The sequence below is a fragment of the Dromiciops gliroides genome, chromosome 1 (genome assembly GCF_019393635.1).
Source record: "Dromiciops gliroides isolate mDroGli1 chromosome 1, mDroGli1.pri, whole genome shotgun sequence".
NCBI classification, from domain to species: Eukaryota; Metazoa; Chordata; class Mammalia; order Microbiotheria; family Microbiotheriidae; genus Dromiciops; species Dromiciops gliroides.
Window position 1 is genome coordinate 228,773,042 of NC_057861.1, and position 16,944 is coordinate 228,789,985.

At 40.3% G+C, this 16,944-nt stretch overlaps 1 protein-coding gene and 1 long non-coding RNA gene across 3 annotated transcripts in view; one reads left to right on the forward strand and one right to left on the reverse strand.

Annotated features, from left to right (window-relative positions):
• The window catches only part of LOC122735001, a 119,435-nt gene that overhangs the window by 33,100 nt on the left and 69,391 nt on the right, over positions 1–16,944 (reverse strand). The window lies entirely within an intron of this gene.
• Positions 405–16,190, forward strand: ZBTB14 (zinc finger and BTB domain containing 14). Of its 2 annotated transcripts, none has more exons than XM_043976235.1 (3): positions 405–543; positions 7,067–7,151; positions 9,206–16,190. In XM_043976235.1, exons 2-3 carry the CDS (start codon positions 7,149–7,151, stop codon positions 10,547–10,549), a joined length of 1,347 nt encoding a protein of 448 aa, XP_043832170.1. In that variant the 5' UTR covers positions 405–543; positions 7,067–7,148; the 3' UTR covers positions 10,550–16,190. The 2 variants fall into 2 exon arrangements, with proteins under 2 accessions (XP_043832170.1, XP_043832171.1); XM_043976236.1 differs by lacking the exon at positions 405–543 and adding an exon at positions 1,481–1,753.

Sequence of the window (16,944 nt, forward strand, 5' to 3'; positions counted from 1 at the left end):
TTCGCGGGCCCCGCCCCACACCAAGCTTTTCCGGCTTATCCCCACCCACCTCCTCCCGCGCGCGGCGCGCCGCTTAGCGGCGCGCGTGCGTGCGCGTGCGCAGGCGAGGCCCTAGGAAGCGGAGGGGGGCTAATAGACGCTGGAGAGTTCCTGGTTTTAACCCTTTGGCGACCAAACGCTAACAGATCCTTAGGCTTACGTGCCTGCGCAAGGCGGCGGCGCGCCCTCTCCCAGCCCGCACCGCGCATGCACGGGAGGTGGAGGGGGGGAGGTGAAAGGGGGGATGGTGGTGGGGGTGTTCACGGCCAGCTCGGCATTCTGTGCTCGTGCAGGAATAGGAGGGCAGCTATAGCCACAGACGTGCACAGTTTCCCCCTCCCCCCCACCCCGTCCCCTCCCCCAACTCCAAAAAAACACGCTAATCCCCCCACAAAAAAACACTGCCCATCCAGCTACCCCAATAGCCCCGAGCCCACCTCTCCGCGCCCAGGCCTGTGTTTGTGGAGAGTACGGGCAAGGGTCCGTGGCGGTGCTGGCCTGCAGGTAAGCGCGGGCTGGGCGGCGGGGCCTGGGACTGAGGGGTGCGGGGAGAGCAGCGGGGACGCGGATGGGGGGCCGGGAGGCGGACGGGCGGGTGCAGCGCCACGGCGGGGGCGGCCTGGCTGAAGCGCGTGCCCGCCCCGGGATGTGCAAGCGGCTCGCGGCTCCGGGCCCGGGCCCGGGCAGGGCCGGGCGCAGCTCTCGCGGGGCTGCAGCAGGGCGGACGAGCGGGCGGCGGCGCCGGCGCGCGCTCTCGCTCTAGTCCCCGCTCGGGGAGAGTTCATGGCCGCCGTCGCTCGCACCGCCGCAGTGCATTAGGGCAGGAACCACTGCCGGCCGGGCGGTCGGGCCTGCACCCTGGGGGCCGGGGCCCCGAGCCCGCTCCCACCCTCGGCTTACGGGCCCCGCTCTTTTTTGTTTAAGGCTAGGTGGCGCCCAGGCCGGGGGAGACTGAGTTGGGCGCGGGATGGCTGAGCCCGGTGGATCGCCCCTCCCCCGCGGCGGAGGGAACTGTGCTCAGAGCCGGCCGGGCGGGTGCCTGTTTCCCCAGCCGCGCGCGAGGCCGCTCCCCGCTCCTCGACCCCCCCCTCCCCCTTCCAGGCCGCGGAAGGGGAGGGGGGACCCGGCGCGAGCCGGACGGGGAGTGCGCGGGGCGCGAGCTCTCGGCTGGGCTCGCGGGCAGGCGGCCCCGCGCGCCACTGGCTGACGCCGCCGCCGCGGCTGCTCTGCATGCACCGCAGCCGGGCAGGATGCGCTGCTGCTCTGCATGCACCGCAGCCGGGCAGGATGCGCTGCTGCTGCCTACCCCTAGCCCAGTCACCAGCCTCGCGGTGCACGGTGCATTCGCTTTCCTTTGCTCTTGTGCAATGGCCGAGGCGGTGTAAAAAGACATTCCCCCCCCCCCCCCATCCCAATCAAATTTCTTTCTGCCACATTTTTTGGCGGAAGTTATGAATGCGATATACGTTTTTCCGTGAGCCGGAAAAGGCTTGTGTTTCAAAACGACTGCAAACGGCCTTATTTAGCTCTGCCCTGTCTCTGTATACTTGGTCTAGAGGGAGAAAAAAGTTGTACCCAAGCCTTCCCTGGGTCCCTTACTTTCAGGTGTCGCGGCGGTAGGGTGGCAAGGTGGGGAGTGGTGGGGAAGCCTTTGGTCAACGAAATAGGAAAACTTCGCTCCTTGGGGCCTAGGACGCTGCTGGAACCTCTTTCTGTAAGTTGAGATAACGCCCTAGTTTCCCCTCCCCTCAGTGGGCAACTGTAACTACAGTTGGGAAATTAACAATGAGCTCAGCTAAGAACTGTAGTGAGAGGAGCTCTGAACTTGCTAGTTCTCATTAGTAGTAAGGAATTGGAACCACCAAACATTTCCCTCCTCTCTCCATATCACTGCAACATCTTCTGCTCAGGCCCCTGTCTACTGTTTCTAAGTGAATGATCAGTACCCACCAGCTGCTGTTACGCGCTGGTACAACTTTTGCACGAAATCTTAGGATCTCATCCAGTCTATTGGAAGGGGCCTTACATGGCAGCTAGTCTGTTTCATTTTATAGATGGAAAGGAAATTAAAGCTTTATGTTACACCTGTAGTGTCAGTGATGGGATTGGAACTCAGGTCTGGTGCTTTTTCCTCCAAAACCTATTGTCTGTTGGATTCAGAACTTTTATTAGAACACCAATGATTGATTTCCAGATTTTATCAATAAGAATCAACTATTCAGTTATTTGTAGCCATTTTTAAACCACATTTGTGATTTCACCTCTCTTAAGAGAGCTCAGAGTAAAGAGCTCCCTTTATCCATGAAGATCTGTACTTTCTTAGCACTTAGGTTCATAGAAAGCTACCTGGGGAAAAGGCCTTGCTCTTATTACAGGTGACTTTGAATTCCCTGACTTCAAGGCCAGCTTTATATTTAAGGCCATGTCACCTCTCACCTATAGCCAGCTATATTTGTAAATAATTAGGGGATATTAGTTCATAGAATGATAGATTTAGAGTTGGAAAGAACTCTAGAAGTTATTGAAACAAAAGAGGAAACTGAGTCCCAAAATGGTCAAGTGACTTGTCCAAAGTCATAGAGCCAGGTTTTGAATGAAATCTGGAGCTAGAAGGGACCTTAGATGTCATCTTGAGTCTAGTCCAGATGCTTTATTGTACTGATACAGAAACAGGCCCAGGAAGATTAAGTTGCCCAGGTCACAGAGATGATATAAGAGGTAGGGTATTAAACCACATTCTCTGACTTAAGAGCCATTGCACTTCCCACTCTACAATACTGAGTAATTGCACATTCTTTGTAAATTTCCCAGAATTTGACTAGTCATACAGTGTAGAGCTGTAAGGAAAGTTAGAGGATATTTTGTCAAACCCTAGTCTCAGACATGGAAGGGACCTTACAGATCATTTAATCCAACCCATATTCTTCTTTGACAGGTGAACAAACAGTTATAGAGAGGTGGAATAAAATCATGCAGCTAGTTAGTGGGAAAACTGCCCCGATATTCTAGAAGCAGAAGATAAAATAGAAATTGAAAGAATCCACCAATCACCTCCTGAAAGAGATCCCAAAAGGAAAACTCCCAGGAATAGTATACCCAAGTTTCAGAGCTCCCAGGTCAAGGAGAAAATATTGCAAGCAGCCAGAAAGAAATAATGCAAGTATTGTGTAGCCATAGTCAGGATAACACAAGATTTGGTAGCTTCTACATTAAAGAATCAGAAGGCTTGGAATATGATATTCTAGAGGGCAAAGGAACTGGGATTACAATCAAGAATCCCCATCTCAGCAAAACTGAGTATAATACTTCAGGGGGGAAAATGGGCATTTTATTGAAAGAGGGCTTTCAAGCATTCTTGATGAAAAGACTTGAGCTGAATAGAAAATTTGACTTTGAAATAAAACACTCAAGAGAAGCATAAAAAGGTAAACAGGAAAAAGAAATAATAAGGGATGTTAAAAGGTTAAACTGTTTATATTCCTACATGGAATATAAACATAAGAACTTTCTCATTATTAAGGATGGAATATATGTAGTCAGAGGGCAGGTGTGAGTTGAATGTGAAGGGATGATAGCTTTAGAAATAAAATGATGGGGCGAGAGGAATGCACTGGGAGAAAGGGAAAGGGAGAGGTGGAATAGGAGTCTCACATAAAAGAAACAAGAAAAAGTTTATATAGTGGAAGGGAAGATGGGGGAGGTGTGCAGGGAAGTGAATGAACCTTCCTCATCAGAATTGGCTCAAAGAGAGAATTGCATACACAATCAATTGTGTATAGAAATCTATCTTACTGGGCAGTTAGGTGGTGCAGTGGATAAAACACCAGCCCCCGGATTCAGGAAGACCTGAGTTCAAATTTGGCCTCAGACACTTGACACTTACTGGCGGTGTGACCCTGGGCAAGTCACTTAACCCTCATTGCTCCACAAAAAAAAGAAAAAGAAATATATCTTACCCTGCAGGAAAGCACGAGGGGAAGAGGGTAAGAGAATGTGTGATGGAAGGGAGGGGATAGTCAGAAGCAAAATACTTTTGAGAAGAGACAGGGTAAAAGGAGATAGAGAATAGAATAAATGGTATAGGGAGGGAATAGGATGGAGGGAAATACAATTAGCAATAGTAACTCAGAAAATTTTTGAAGCAAGTTTCTATGATAAAAGCCTTATTTCTCAAACATAGAGAACTGAGTTAAATTTATTAAAATAAGAGCCATTGTTCAATTGATAAATGATCAAAATATATGAAGTTTTCAGATGAATTAATCAATGCTATCTATAGCCAAATAGGGAAAAATTCACTAACTCACTATTAGAAAGAAGTGTATCAAGAAGATTCTGGGGTACTACCTCATACCTATTGGATCAGATAATAGCATAGCAAAGGAAAATGATAAATATTGTAGGGGATATGGGGAAAATAAGACATTAATGCATTGTTGGTAGAGTTGTAGACTGATTCAACCATTCTGTAGAGCAATTTGGAACTGGCCAAAGGGCTCTAAAACCATGTATACTCTACCCTAGCAGTACTGCTGCTACTAGGTCGTATTCAAAAAGAGATAAGAAACAAAAAGGATAAGGACCTATATGTTCTAAATTTCTGGTGGCAAAGAATTTGAAATTGAGGGGATGTCTATCAATTGGGGAATGGCTGAATAAATTGTGTTATGTGATTATGATGGAATACTATTGTGCTTTAAGAAATGATGAGCAGGATTTTCTCAGAAAAAAATCTGGAAAGATTTACATAAGCTTATGCTAAGTGAAATGTATTGTGTACAAGTAACAGTAATACGGTAAGATGATCAGCTGTGAATGGCTTGGCTATTCTCAACAATACGATGATCCAAGACAAATCTAAAGGATGAAAAATGCTATCCATCTCTAGAGAAAGAAGTGATGATCTTTGAATACAGATTGAAGCATAATTTTTTTACTTTATTTTTCTTGAGTATTTTTTGTCAGTTTTCTTTCACAACCAGACTATTATGGAAATGTTTTGCATGACTACACATGTATAACTTATATTGAATTGCTTGCCTTCTTAAAGGTGGAAGGGGTGGGGAGGGAAGAAAGAAGAGAATTTGGAACACAAGGTTTTTTAAGTGGATGTTAAAATTGTTTTTACATGTAATTTTTGGGAAAAGAAAGTGCTAAATAGACAACAACAACAAAAACCCAAGAAAATTACTTTGGTTATTGAATGGGGAGAGACTGCAGTGGGGAGAGACTTGAGGCAGGCTATTGCAATAGTAGAGTTGGGATGTGATAAGGACCTATACCAGAGTAGTATCAGGAGAGAAGGGGGCATATGGGAGAGATGGAATGACAGGCTTTGGCACAACAAATTGGATATAGGAACTGAGAGAAAGATAGTGAAAAGTTGAAGATGACACCTAATTTTTGAGCCTGAGGGACTGGGAGGATGGTGTTGACCCCTACAATTATAGCGAAGGTAGGAAAGGGGCAGGGTTTAGAGGGAAAATTAGTCCAATTTTGAGTTTGAAATGTCTGAAAGGTAGTATGAGATATGAGATTGGAGGTCAGCAGAGAATTGGGGCAAGATTTGAGAATCATTAGACTAGAAATGATCTTTAAATCCATGGAAACTGATGAGGTTATTAAGTAAAGTAATATAGAGGGAGGAGAGGGCCTACAACAGAACCTGCAGAAAATAGGTAGTTTCAGAGGGCATGATCTGGATGAGAATTCAACAAAAGAGACTGAGAAGGAGCAGTCAGATTAGTAGGAAGAATGCCAGGAGAAAGCAGTGTCATGAGAAGAGGGTGATCAACAGTGTCAAAAGCTTTGTAGATGTTAGGAGAATGAATTGAAAAAAGACGATTGGAATTGGCAATTAAGAGATCATTGGTAACCTTGGAGAAAGCAGTTTTGGTGGAGTGATGAGGTTGGAAGCAAAGGGTTTTAAGGAGCTAGTCGAGAGAATGTGGAGGCACTAATTGGAAATGGCCTTTTGAAGTTTATCCACAAAGCGCAGAAAAAGATATAGGAAGATAGGAAGGATCAAATGAGGGTTTTTTCAGGATGGGAGATTGTTGTGATGGGTTTTACTGCCTTGGTCAGCAGGGGTATCTGACTGGGCTCTTAGGTGATTGGATGAGCCAGACAAGATGGAAGATGCCTTTGAATCTGCCAGTGAGGCAGGAGACAAACTTTGGTTCTACAAAATCTTGTCTAGTGTTGATCAGGTTTACTTTGGTACTGGAGACTGAATAACCAGTACCACCCCAGTCCATCCCCCGCCCCCCCCAAAAACAAAACAAAACAGAACAGAACCAAAAACTGGAGGAAGATCCAAAGTTGTTAATAAGAGCCAAGGGGAAAAAACAACAACATTATTTTGATTGTAAGAGTATGAAAGAGATAGTACTTAAATATGTAAATAGAAAAATTTCTAGCGAAGGCTTGTTCCCTGAAATTGAACCCTGCCTGGTTAGTGCTCTATTACATAGAACAAACAAAGCAGATTCTTCAGTAAGCTAGGGATCTGATATCTTCCTTAGACACAAACTTTTGAAGAAAAAGTTTGGAAAATATTTATTATATTAGAAATTTTAAAGCCCTAACTAGAGGTTTAAATCATTTGGCATATGTTATAGTTGTTCTTTTCCCCTTTAGAATGCAATTTTTAAAAAAATGTTGAGTTTTCTGTCTAGATAATACAATCAAACATCTAATATCCATACCTGCCTGCTTGAACTCCCTAGAACCTATCCTTAAAGTTCCTATTGCTGCCTTTAATACTATATTCCTTTTCCATTTAGACTGAGTTGAAGTGCCTGTACTTCTTACTGATTGTATACTCTTTCCTCATTGTTATTCTTCCTTCGAAACTGCCCTAAACATGGGTAGACCCCATTCCTTCTCCCAATAATAATTTCTTAGTAGGTTAAACCCACTAAATGTGTGTGTGTATATATGTACATATTTCCCTCAAGAAATATAATCACAGTATTCTTTGTTTAGAATCTGAGAGAATGATTCTCTACTTTTTTTTTTCTTTCAGATTTGAAGTATCACTGATCAGAGTTATTCTGATCTGAAGAATTTGGTGTTTTAAATCATCAAGATAATTGCCTAAATTGTTCATGGTAAATATGATCTTTAATAATTTTCATTGAAATTTTAGCAAATTAATTTGTTTGCATTTTTTTAAAGTATGTTTCAGATATAGATCATGCATTCATGTGCTTTTGGTTCAGTTTAAAGAAAGTATAATTGTCTTAAACTAATTCTGAGGGTATTAAGAGGAAATCAGAATGATTTTGAAGGGAATAAATTCAAGGGACAATATAAAAATGATGGGGCTTAATCAAAAGTTCCTCGTTATAATGTTGAGTATTTTTCATTCTAGCCTTAAGCTTCTAGGAACACATTCAGAAAAGTAGTATTCTAGTTATTGCACAATGGATAAAGCACTGGCCCTGAAGTTGGAAGGACATGTACTAGTTGTATGACCCTGGGCAAGTTACTTAATCCCAATTGCCTTAAACATCTAGAGCCATCTCCAGTCGTCCTGATGTATATCTTGGCACTGGACCCAGATGGCTCTGAAGGAAACAGTGAGGTTAGTGACCTTGCACAGCCCTACCTCACTTAAATCCAATTTACTGCAAATCATGACATCATCCCCCTGATGATGGTTTTGTCAGGCACATTTGTTATATTTCTGTCACAATTTTATCTAGACATCTGATGTTTCAGTATATACTCAGGAGATACCATCTATTTTCCAAGCCTTCATTTAGTCCCTGGACATCCTTTAGTCTATGCCAGGATTATTTTGGACTCCTATCCTTCTCAGGCTTTTTAACAATATCCTAGAATTTTCTCTAGTCTGGAAACCAGTACCCCACAGTTATGGTCCTCTTTGGTGTATTTGAATGTTAATTTTCTCTTTTTACTATGGAGTGTAATACCTGGTTAACATCCAGTTAAAATCAATGAGTATTAATTGCTCAACCACTGGCTCTGTGGTGATATTATGGATACAAACAGATGATTCAGTAAGCCAAAGATTCCATCCTTAGTCCTTGAATCTGTTATTTTATTATTTCATATACTGAGGTGCCTGGATCCATACTCTTATTAGTGAGTTGTCTGTTAGGTGCCAGGCACCCTGCTATTCCCTGGCAATGCAAAAGTCCTTGACTTCAGGGAACTTGTTCAGTTGTGTCCAACTCTTCATGACCCTGTTTGGGGTTTTCTTGAAAAAGATTCTGGAGTGGTTTCCCATTTCCTTTTCAAACTCATTTTCCAGATGCAGAAACAGGGTTAAGTGACTTGCTCAGCATCATACATTCTAATAAGACAAATACATAAAAGGGAGAGGTCACCAGGGAAGGGAATTTTATTCTGAGATTGAGGAAAGTGAGGGTGGGGCATGGTGTGAAAGGAGGATTACAGATTCCAAGACTGGTAGGTGGTGAGATGACCTGAGGGAATCTGAAGCTTGGTCACCTTCCTAGAGTGGTCAAGTAGAGAGTAGGCTAAATGGGCTACTCACTGACCATTCATTGGGTTAGGTTCTAATATATGAGCTTCAAAGATAGTGGATTAACTTCATCATGGACTATGGCCATGCATTCAGAAAGTTACTCAGATATGATATGATACTGCTAACAGTGTAGGTCATGACCTCTCTTTGTCTTTTTTTTTTTTTTAAGTGAGGCAATTGGGGTTAAGTGACTTGCCCAGGGTCACACAGCTAGTAAGTGTCAAGTGTCCAAGGCCGGATTTGAACTCAGGTACTCCTGAATCCAGGGCTGGTGCTCTATCCACTGAGCCACCTAGCTGCCCCCTGCCCCCTCTCTTTGTCTTTTAATGTTATTTTTTCCCCATTAATTCTTCATAGAAGATCTACCCAGTGGTTCAGAAATCTTCATCTAATTTTGTTTTTACAATAAACTTTATTACTTTATAATTAGCCAAATTCTTAATAAATAAGAAATTTAAATTTAAAAAGATAGTTTAGTTATTATCCTTTCTTTGCTCTCTCAAAAGTCTCTTAAGTTGATTGTAACAGATCCTCTAGGTTTTTTTTTTTTAAAGATAAACCCCTAACTAAACTTCACTCATTTTATCATGATCTGCATTGTTTCATTCTTTGGATAATAATTAGACTTTGCTTTTCTTTTTTATGTAGGAGTTTTTCATCAGTATGTCTGAAACCATTAAATATAATGATGATGATCATAAAACTCTATTTCTGAAAACATTAAATGAACAACGTCTGGAAGGGGAATTTTGTGATATTGCTATTGTGGTGGAAGACGTGAAGTTCAGGGCACATAGATGTGTGCTTGCTGCATGTAGTACCTACTTCAAAAAGCTTTTCAAGAAGCTGGAGGTAGATAGTTCATCTGTAATAGAGATAGATTTCCTTCGCTCTGACATATTTGAGGAAGTTTTGAATTACATGTATACTGCAAAGATTTCTGTAAAAAAAGAAGACGTCAACTTGATGATGTCATCGGGTCAGATTCTTGGCATCCGGTTTTTGGATAAACTCTGTTCTCAGAAGCGAGATGTATCTAGCCCTGAAGAGAACAACACTCAGGCAAAAAACAAGTATTGCTTGAAAATAAACCGCCCCATTGGAGATTCCACTGACAATCAGGATGATGAAGTAGAAGAAATCGGAGATCAAGATGATAGTCCTTCTGATGACACAGTGGAAGGAACTCCCCCAAGTCAGGAGGATGGTAAGTCACCCACTACCACACTTAGGGTTCAAGAAGCAATCCTGAAGGAGCTGGGGAGTGAAGAAGTTCGAAAAGTAAATTGCTATGGCCAGGAAGTAGACTCTATGGACACCTCAGAATCAAAAGATTTGGGATCCCAGACTCCTCAGGGTTTAACATTTAATGATGGCATAAGTGAAGTGAAAGACGAACAGACCCCTGGCTGGACAACAGCCACTAGTGACATGAAATTTGAATACTTACTCTATGGTCACCGGGAACAGATTGCATGTCAAGCATGTGGAAAGACATTTTCAGATGAAGCCCGTTTGAGAAAGCATGAAAAACTCCATACAGCAGACAGACCATTTGTTTGTGAAATGTGTACCAAAGGGTTCACCACACAGGCCCACCTGAAAGAACACCTGAAAATCCACACTGGATATAAGCCTTACAGCTGTGAAGTGTGTGGGAAATCATTTATCCGTGCCCCGGACTTAAAAAAGCATGAGAGAGTTCATAGTAATGAGAGACCTTTTGCGTGTCATATGTGTGACAAAGCATTTAAACACAAGTCCCATCTGAAAGATCATGAAAGAAGACACAGAGGGGAGAAGCCTTTTGTTTGTAGCTCCTGTACAAAGGCATTTGCCAAGGCATCTGACCTCAAACGTCATGAGAACAATATGCACAGTGAGAGGAAACAGGTCCCCACCAGTGCCATCCAGAGTGAGACTGAACAGTTGCAGGCAGCTGCTATGGCGGCAGAGGCAGAGCAACAGCTTGAGACCATAGCTTGTAGTTAAGTGCAATCAGAGATCAAAGGAAAGCAGAACTTTATACCCAAGAGGCAGTTACTGCATAAACTTTGAGATTGAATTGGTCAAAAATGAAATTGTTAAGACTGGTCACTGTATTTTTGTGTAAACTTGTGAAGAGTTGTCATTGAACTGAAGACGGTGCTTGGTTAGATGCTTTAAAAACTTTTCGAGGAAATACTTCCTCAGAATTCTGACCAAATGGTTTTACTGTCGCACGTAGCAAATCGTAGTATTATTGCCAGTTTGCTGTTCATTTTTAAAATGGTTTTAATTTGAGAACTCTTGTATAAGTCATAGAAGTAAAAAAAAAAAAGCCTTCCTTTTTAATTCTTGTATTCCTATTGCACTTGGAGTGTATTATACAGAATGAATAATTGGGTAAATTGATTTCTTAATCACTTTTTGTGACTGCTGTTCAAAGCAAATTTTTATTCCTTAGAAAAACAACAATGGGAACATTTATTAAGCACCTTCCCTATTCAGAGCCCCATACTAGCTGTTGGTCAGAGATATACAGTTTACATAAGACATGGTTCCTAAGTCCAAAACCTTCAGAAGCAGAAAATTCTTGATGAATGACTGACCATCAGCTGAGCAATTGAAACATATCAGTAGAAGTCATGAATGTACAAATAGATACTAACATTTGGTTTATCCATTTTGTAAGGTTTTTCCCCTGTATTCAGTGAAATCCAGATGTTGATTGCCTTGTGGCAAGGGTTCTTAATCACTTTGTTGTTCCTCCCCCACTTAACGTGATTTTCCTCCCTTCCTTATGTACGTTGAATTAGATTGTACAGCAGGCTGTGCAGTCCACTTGGTTTATTGGTATGGACAGAGAGTAAGCACTTGTCATCTTGCGACCAAGTTCTCATAGCCCTCCTATTTGGAGGTGGCTTTTGCTGTGTGAAGCTTTCTTTCTTTGAAAAGTCCTTTTTGAAGTAGGGGAATGTTATGATGGATGATGCCAACTGGAGATAGCGGTGCAACCCTTGGAGACAAATTTTTTTGTGCATGTACTTACTTAATTGCCTACCAACTTTTCATCAGATTCAATAATTGCAATTGATTTCAAAACTGGATTTTTAAATAAATTCAAGAACAAGACTTTAATATAAAGTTGATAATATTGAAAGGAGTGTTAACTAAATAATACTTCTTCATATACATTTGTATAGCTCATCAGAATTACATAAATCTGTTGAACTATTTGTAGGACATGATTCACCCACTCAAGAAGCCACAAAATTGCAGCATATGTAAATTAATTATAAAGGTCTTTTTATTTTAAGTGTGTAAATAGTATAGAATTTTCAGCGTTGCATATTTCAAGTAAATATGGACAGAGCTGCACTTTTTTTTGCACATTTGATTAGAATACCTTTTAAGTCTGCAACAAACATTTATGACCAACGTAAAAGCTGCCAGACTAAGTGTTTCTATGTTTGCTTCATCATTGCTTGCATTTCTACTTCGAAATTAAGAATGCCTTTTTGTAGCTGTTAAACAGATTCTGATGATGAACTTTGTTTCACTTTCAGTGTATTTGATTCATTTGACTACTTTCTTTAAAAATTCTTTAAAATTCCAGCAATATCTTGGAATATCTTCTATAATAAAACATTAAGGATTTTAGACTATTTAAAAATTTAGGAAATTACCATAATTTTTATGCCTAATTTTGTGTTGCTGTTTTTGAAAAACAAATTTCAAATAATTTCCTTTCTTAATTTATAATAGCACCAGTCATGGGATAGATTAAAAACCCAAATTCGGTTCATAAAACTTAGTTGAGTGTTATGGAGGGAAATAGTTTATGTATTTATTGGCAAAGCATTTTATTTTGTTTTTAAAGTAGTTGAATTTATTTACACAATAAAGCAGACCTACCATATTTTCTAAATTTTCTTCTAATAATAAAAACTAACATTTATATGGCACTTTAAGGTTTGCAAAGCACTTTATATACATTATCTCATTTGAGCCTCACAACCACCCTGTGAGGTAGGTGCTATTATCCCCACTTTATAGATATGGAGACAGGCTAAGAGAGGTCATAGAACTAGAGGTCATAGATACAGAACTGGGAAAATACTGGAGCCTACTCAGTCCAGTCCTTCATTTTACAAATGAGGAAACAGACCTGCCTAGATATTAAGTAATTTGCCCAGGATAACACACTGCCTGAGGCAGCATTTGAACACTTCTTTTTGACTAGGTCTGATGCTGTGTCCATGACATGGTGCTGCTGTTCTCATGGTCTATATGAATCGGTTGTAGTTGGGCAGCCAAACTAGTCTAAGATCTTTTTCACCAAAGCAAGGTAAAAATAACTTCTCAGCTATAACTTTTATATGAAGCTATTTGAGGACATTCTTTTCCTGTATTTAGACAAAAGATGTTTTGTTGTTTCAGTTTTTCAGAAACATAGTTTTGAGTCCTATTACCATTTTGATATATTTTGCCTCTCCACATATTCTAGGAAGAAAATACATTTTTTTTTTCCTACACACTATATTCACACTGCTCCCTCTGGTTTTATGACAGAATTTGGGCTGGCTAAAGAAAATGAATTAAGTAACAAATGGAACACCAGATTTGAAGTCAGAAGACCTACATACAAATACCACCTTTCCCCCTAGCTGTACTCCCCTACACTAGACATTTAATGTTTCTGAACCTGTTTCCTAAATTTTAAAATAAGAATCATATCTTCTCTGTCTAGCTTACAGGGTTGTGTGAAAAATCAGTGAAATGTATGTGTAAGTATTTCTATAAAGTTTTATATATTGAAAGAACAGTTATTGCTTGGGCACTCTCGGTGAGGGAGATTGGAATAGCGGAAACAAGAAGAGCTAGTCAGTTTGAGCTCCTCCTTCCCCAAGTAACCTGTCTCTTAGTTCTAAATCAGGCTATGGGATTGTTATATTGTGTCAATGCACAGACCTGAGTTTATGTCCGTTGGAGTTACACAACTGTCTCATTCTGCTGTCCCTGAAACTTGGGATTTGGGGCTGGAGGTAATCTCAGAGATCTAACCCTCTTCATTTTTGTAGAAGAGGAAACAAAAATGACATGCCCAGAGTCACGTCATAGTTGAATAGGATTTGAATCCAGGTTGCTTAAGCTTCCAGCCGAAACTGGACATTCTAAATGTAGGCATTACCTCTATTGCTTTAAAATCATGTCTCCTCTGTCCTTTTTATGCAAACATGATGTTTTGCCTCATTGTTTAGCATCATTCTTCTAGAACTTGAGGAATTTCTGGGCAAAAGAATTTTAGGAGGTCTAGATCCTTTGGTTCTTCTTAGATGTGTGGCCTCGGGCACATGGTTTACTACTCTCATGGTCTTAGTTACCTCATCTGTGTACTGAAGACTTGAGTTTCTGTGTTTTTATAAGTTCAAGATCTCTCTGCAGCTACTGATTAATTTTGTCCCTTTCTACTCAAGTGGTAAGACTATCTGACAATATTAGTAAAGGTTTCTGAGGTTGATAGCCAGCTGATGCTTAAATAAATTTCCCCTCAATTTGTTTTAAAGTTAAAATATTAGAGGAAAGGGTAGGGCATGGGGATGAATTTAATTAGATTTGGAGCTGGGATGTTTAGACATTTAGCCCAACTCATTTATCTTACATATAGAGAAAGCCTGCAAGAGTCCCAGACTTGTGTTCAATCCAGTGGAAAGAACAACAAATCTAGCAGAGGACCTGGGTTCACATCCCAACTCTGTCGATAATTACTACATATATAACTTTGGGCAAGTCAGCCTCACAGGCCCTCAGTTTTCTGTTAAAATACTGAGTTTGGATTGGATAGTCTTAGAGATTCCTTCCAGCTCCAGATTTAGGGTACTAAGCAGTAGTTTGAGCCCAAATCTGACTCAATTCAGTGCTTTTTTCTACATCACCATACTGCCTTTTAATTGTGCAAATTCAGGCAGCTCCTGGTTTATAAATGTATTACTGTATATCCATGTGTAAGCCAATTTGAATCGTTGAATAAAAAATTTCCATAGAAATGGTTAGTGCACAAAAGTCTTATTTATAATCTAGCTGATTCAGTATTAAGAATGATAATAAGGGGCGGCTAGGTGGCACAGTGGATAGAGCGCCGGCCCTGGAGTCAGGAATACCTGAGTTCAAATCCGGCCTCAGACACTTAACACTTACTAGCGGTGTGACCCTGGGCAAGTCACTTAACCCCAATTGCCTCACTAAAAACAAACAAACAAAAAAAGAATGATAATAAAACCAAGTTTTGGATCCTGGAAGTAAAGGTCAACAGCAAAATTTTGATGACAAAATTTGTCTAGAACATTCTTACCTTATGACCTCTGTAAGCTAGTATTAATCTCATGCTACCCTAAACTTTGGACAGTAAGTAGTTACCACATTCTGCCTTGCCCTCCAAATGCTCTGTGGTGAAAAATTTTTTTAATTAATTTTTTGGGGTAACATTTTAAGTTCCAAACTGTCTCCTTCCCTTCTTATCCACCCTGTACCAGAGAAGACCACTATTTGATGCAGATAGATAAATAGATGGAAAGCCATACTATACATAGATTTCTCAGTCCTTTCTCTGGAGGTGGATAGCATCTTTGATAGGTCCTTTATAGTTGATTTATCGAGTATTTCTAGTGCACAGAATAACTTGGTTCTTCACAATTATTCTTTGAACCATATTGCTGTTATTGTATACAATGTTATTTTGGTTCTGCTCACTTCATTTTTCATTATTTCATGCAAGTCTTTACATATTTTTCCAAAATCAAACATGTCATGTTTTACAGCACGGTAGTATTCCATCACAATCATATACCATAACCTGTTTAGCCAATTCCTCAATTGATGGACATCCCCTCAATTTCTGGTTCTTTACCATCACTGTGGTATAACATTATTTGCCCTCTTCCCTGAAACAGTACCCATTAGTTGGAGCTCATCTCTGTTGAGTATTAGGAGGAAAGCAGGCTAACCTGATTAGGTCAGTTAACACCAGTGTATAAATGGCTGATTTCCTTCACCTTCCTAAAGGTGTGTATGTGTGTGTGTGTGTGTATCTGTGTATGTATGTATGTATGTATGTATATGTGTATGTATTAGACGATTAGAGGAAATAAAATGTCATATCAGACTGTTTAGGGGAAACTTGGGATGGGAATAATTTGGTTCTTTCTAAAAATCTTCCCCCTGAGATGTTTCCTCTAAAATTCCTGCCTTTTATGGCATTCTCTGGTTATGAGCCCATTAAAAAACACAAAAACGTTTATTTACAATTCATAAAGTGCTTTGTAGATATTGTCTTGTTTGATCCTCTCCATAAACCTATGGGGTAAATACTGAAGCTATAATAATTATCCCTGTTTTACAGTTGAGGATACAGACTTTTTAGAAAGGTTGTCACAACTAGTAACAATTTTTTCTGGATTCCAGTCCAACATTTCTTCCACTACACTGTAGCCTGTGGTGATGGCTTATACTGTAGAGGAAAGGAAGCTTGTTTATATGTATAGGTTGTTTATGAGTCCAGTGTTGGTCACAATAATAACATACAATATTAAATTTGTCCTTGGAATATGAATAACTTCTAAAAATAGTTGGTATGAATGTCTCTATCAGATTATATCTGAACACCTTGCTATTAAAAATTTTTGTAGTGTGAATTTTTTTCTTCAGATTCTTTTTTTTTTTTTTTTTTGTGGGGCAATGGGGGTTAAGTGACTTTGCCCAGGGTCACACAGCTAGTAAGTATCAAGTGTCTGAGGCCGGATTTGAACTCAAGTCCTCCTGACTCCAGTGCTCTATCCACTGTGCCACCTAGCTGCCCCAGATTCTTTTTAATAATTCCTCCTGTTATATGATTTATATTTAACCAAGAACTACAGATACAAATCCAGGTGGAAGTATTTTCCTGGGATCAATTTATATTCTGCATTGTACTGAATTAAAGAGTTTTAGGTCCTTTCTTCCCTAATAGCTTACCATTGAAAGCAGTACATGTCATGTTTTTTAATTTTTCATCTTAATTTGAAAAAAAAATCTGGTGCTATAAATATAAGTTCACTGCATTAGTGATTTTATTTGGTAAATATTTGACTTGTAAATAAGAACAGTCTTAGGGCCATAGGATTATTGATATAGAGCCAGAAGTATCCTTAGAGGTTAATACTGAACCATTTAAAATAATTCATAATAAACAAATATTCCACAAAACAAAGGCAAGTTGCTCACTTTCTAAACATCCTCTTGAACTGATTGTAATGCTATGATTCAGGGTTTTTTGTTATTGTTGGGTTTTTTGTTGTTTTTTTTTTTGGTGAGGCAATTGGGGTTAAGTGACTTGCCCAGGGTCACACAGCTTGTAAGTGTCAAGTGTC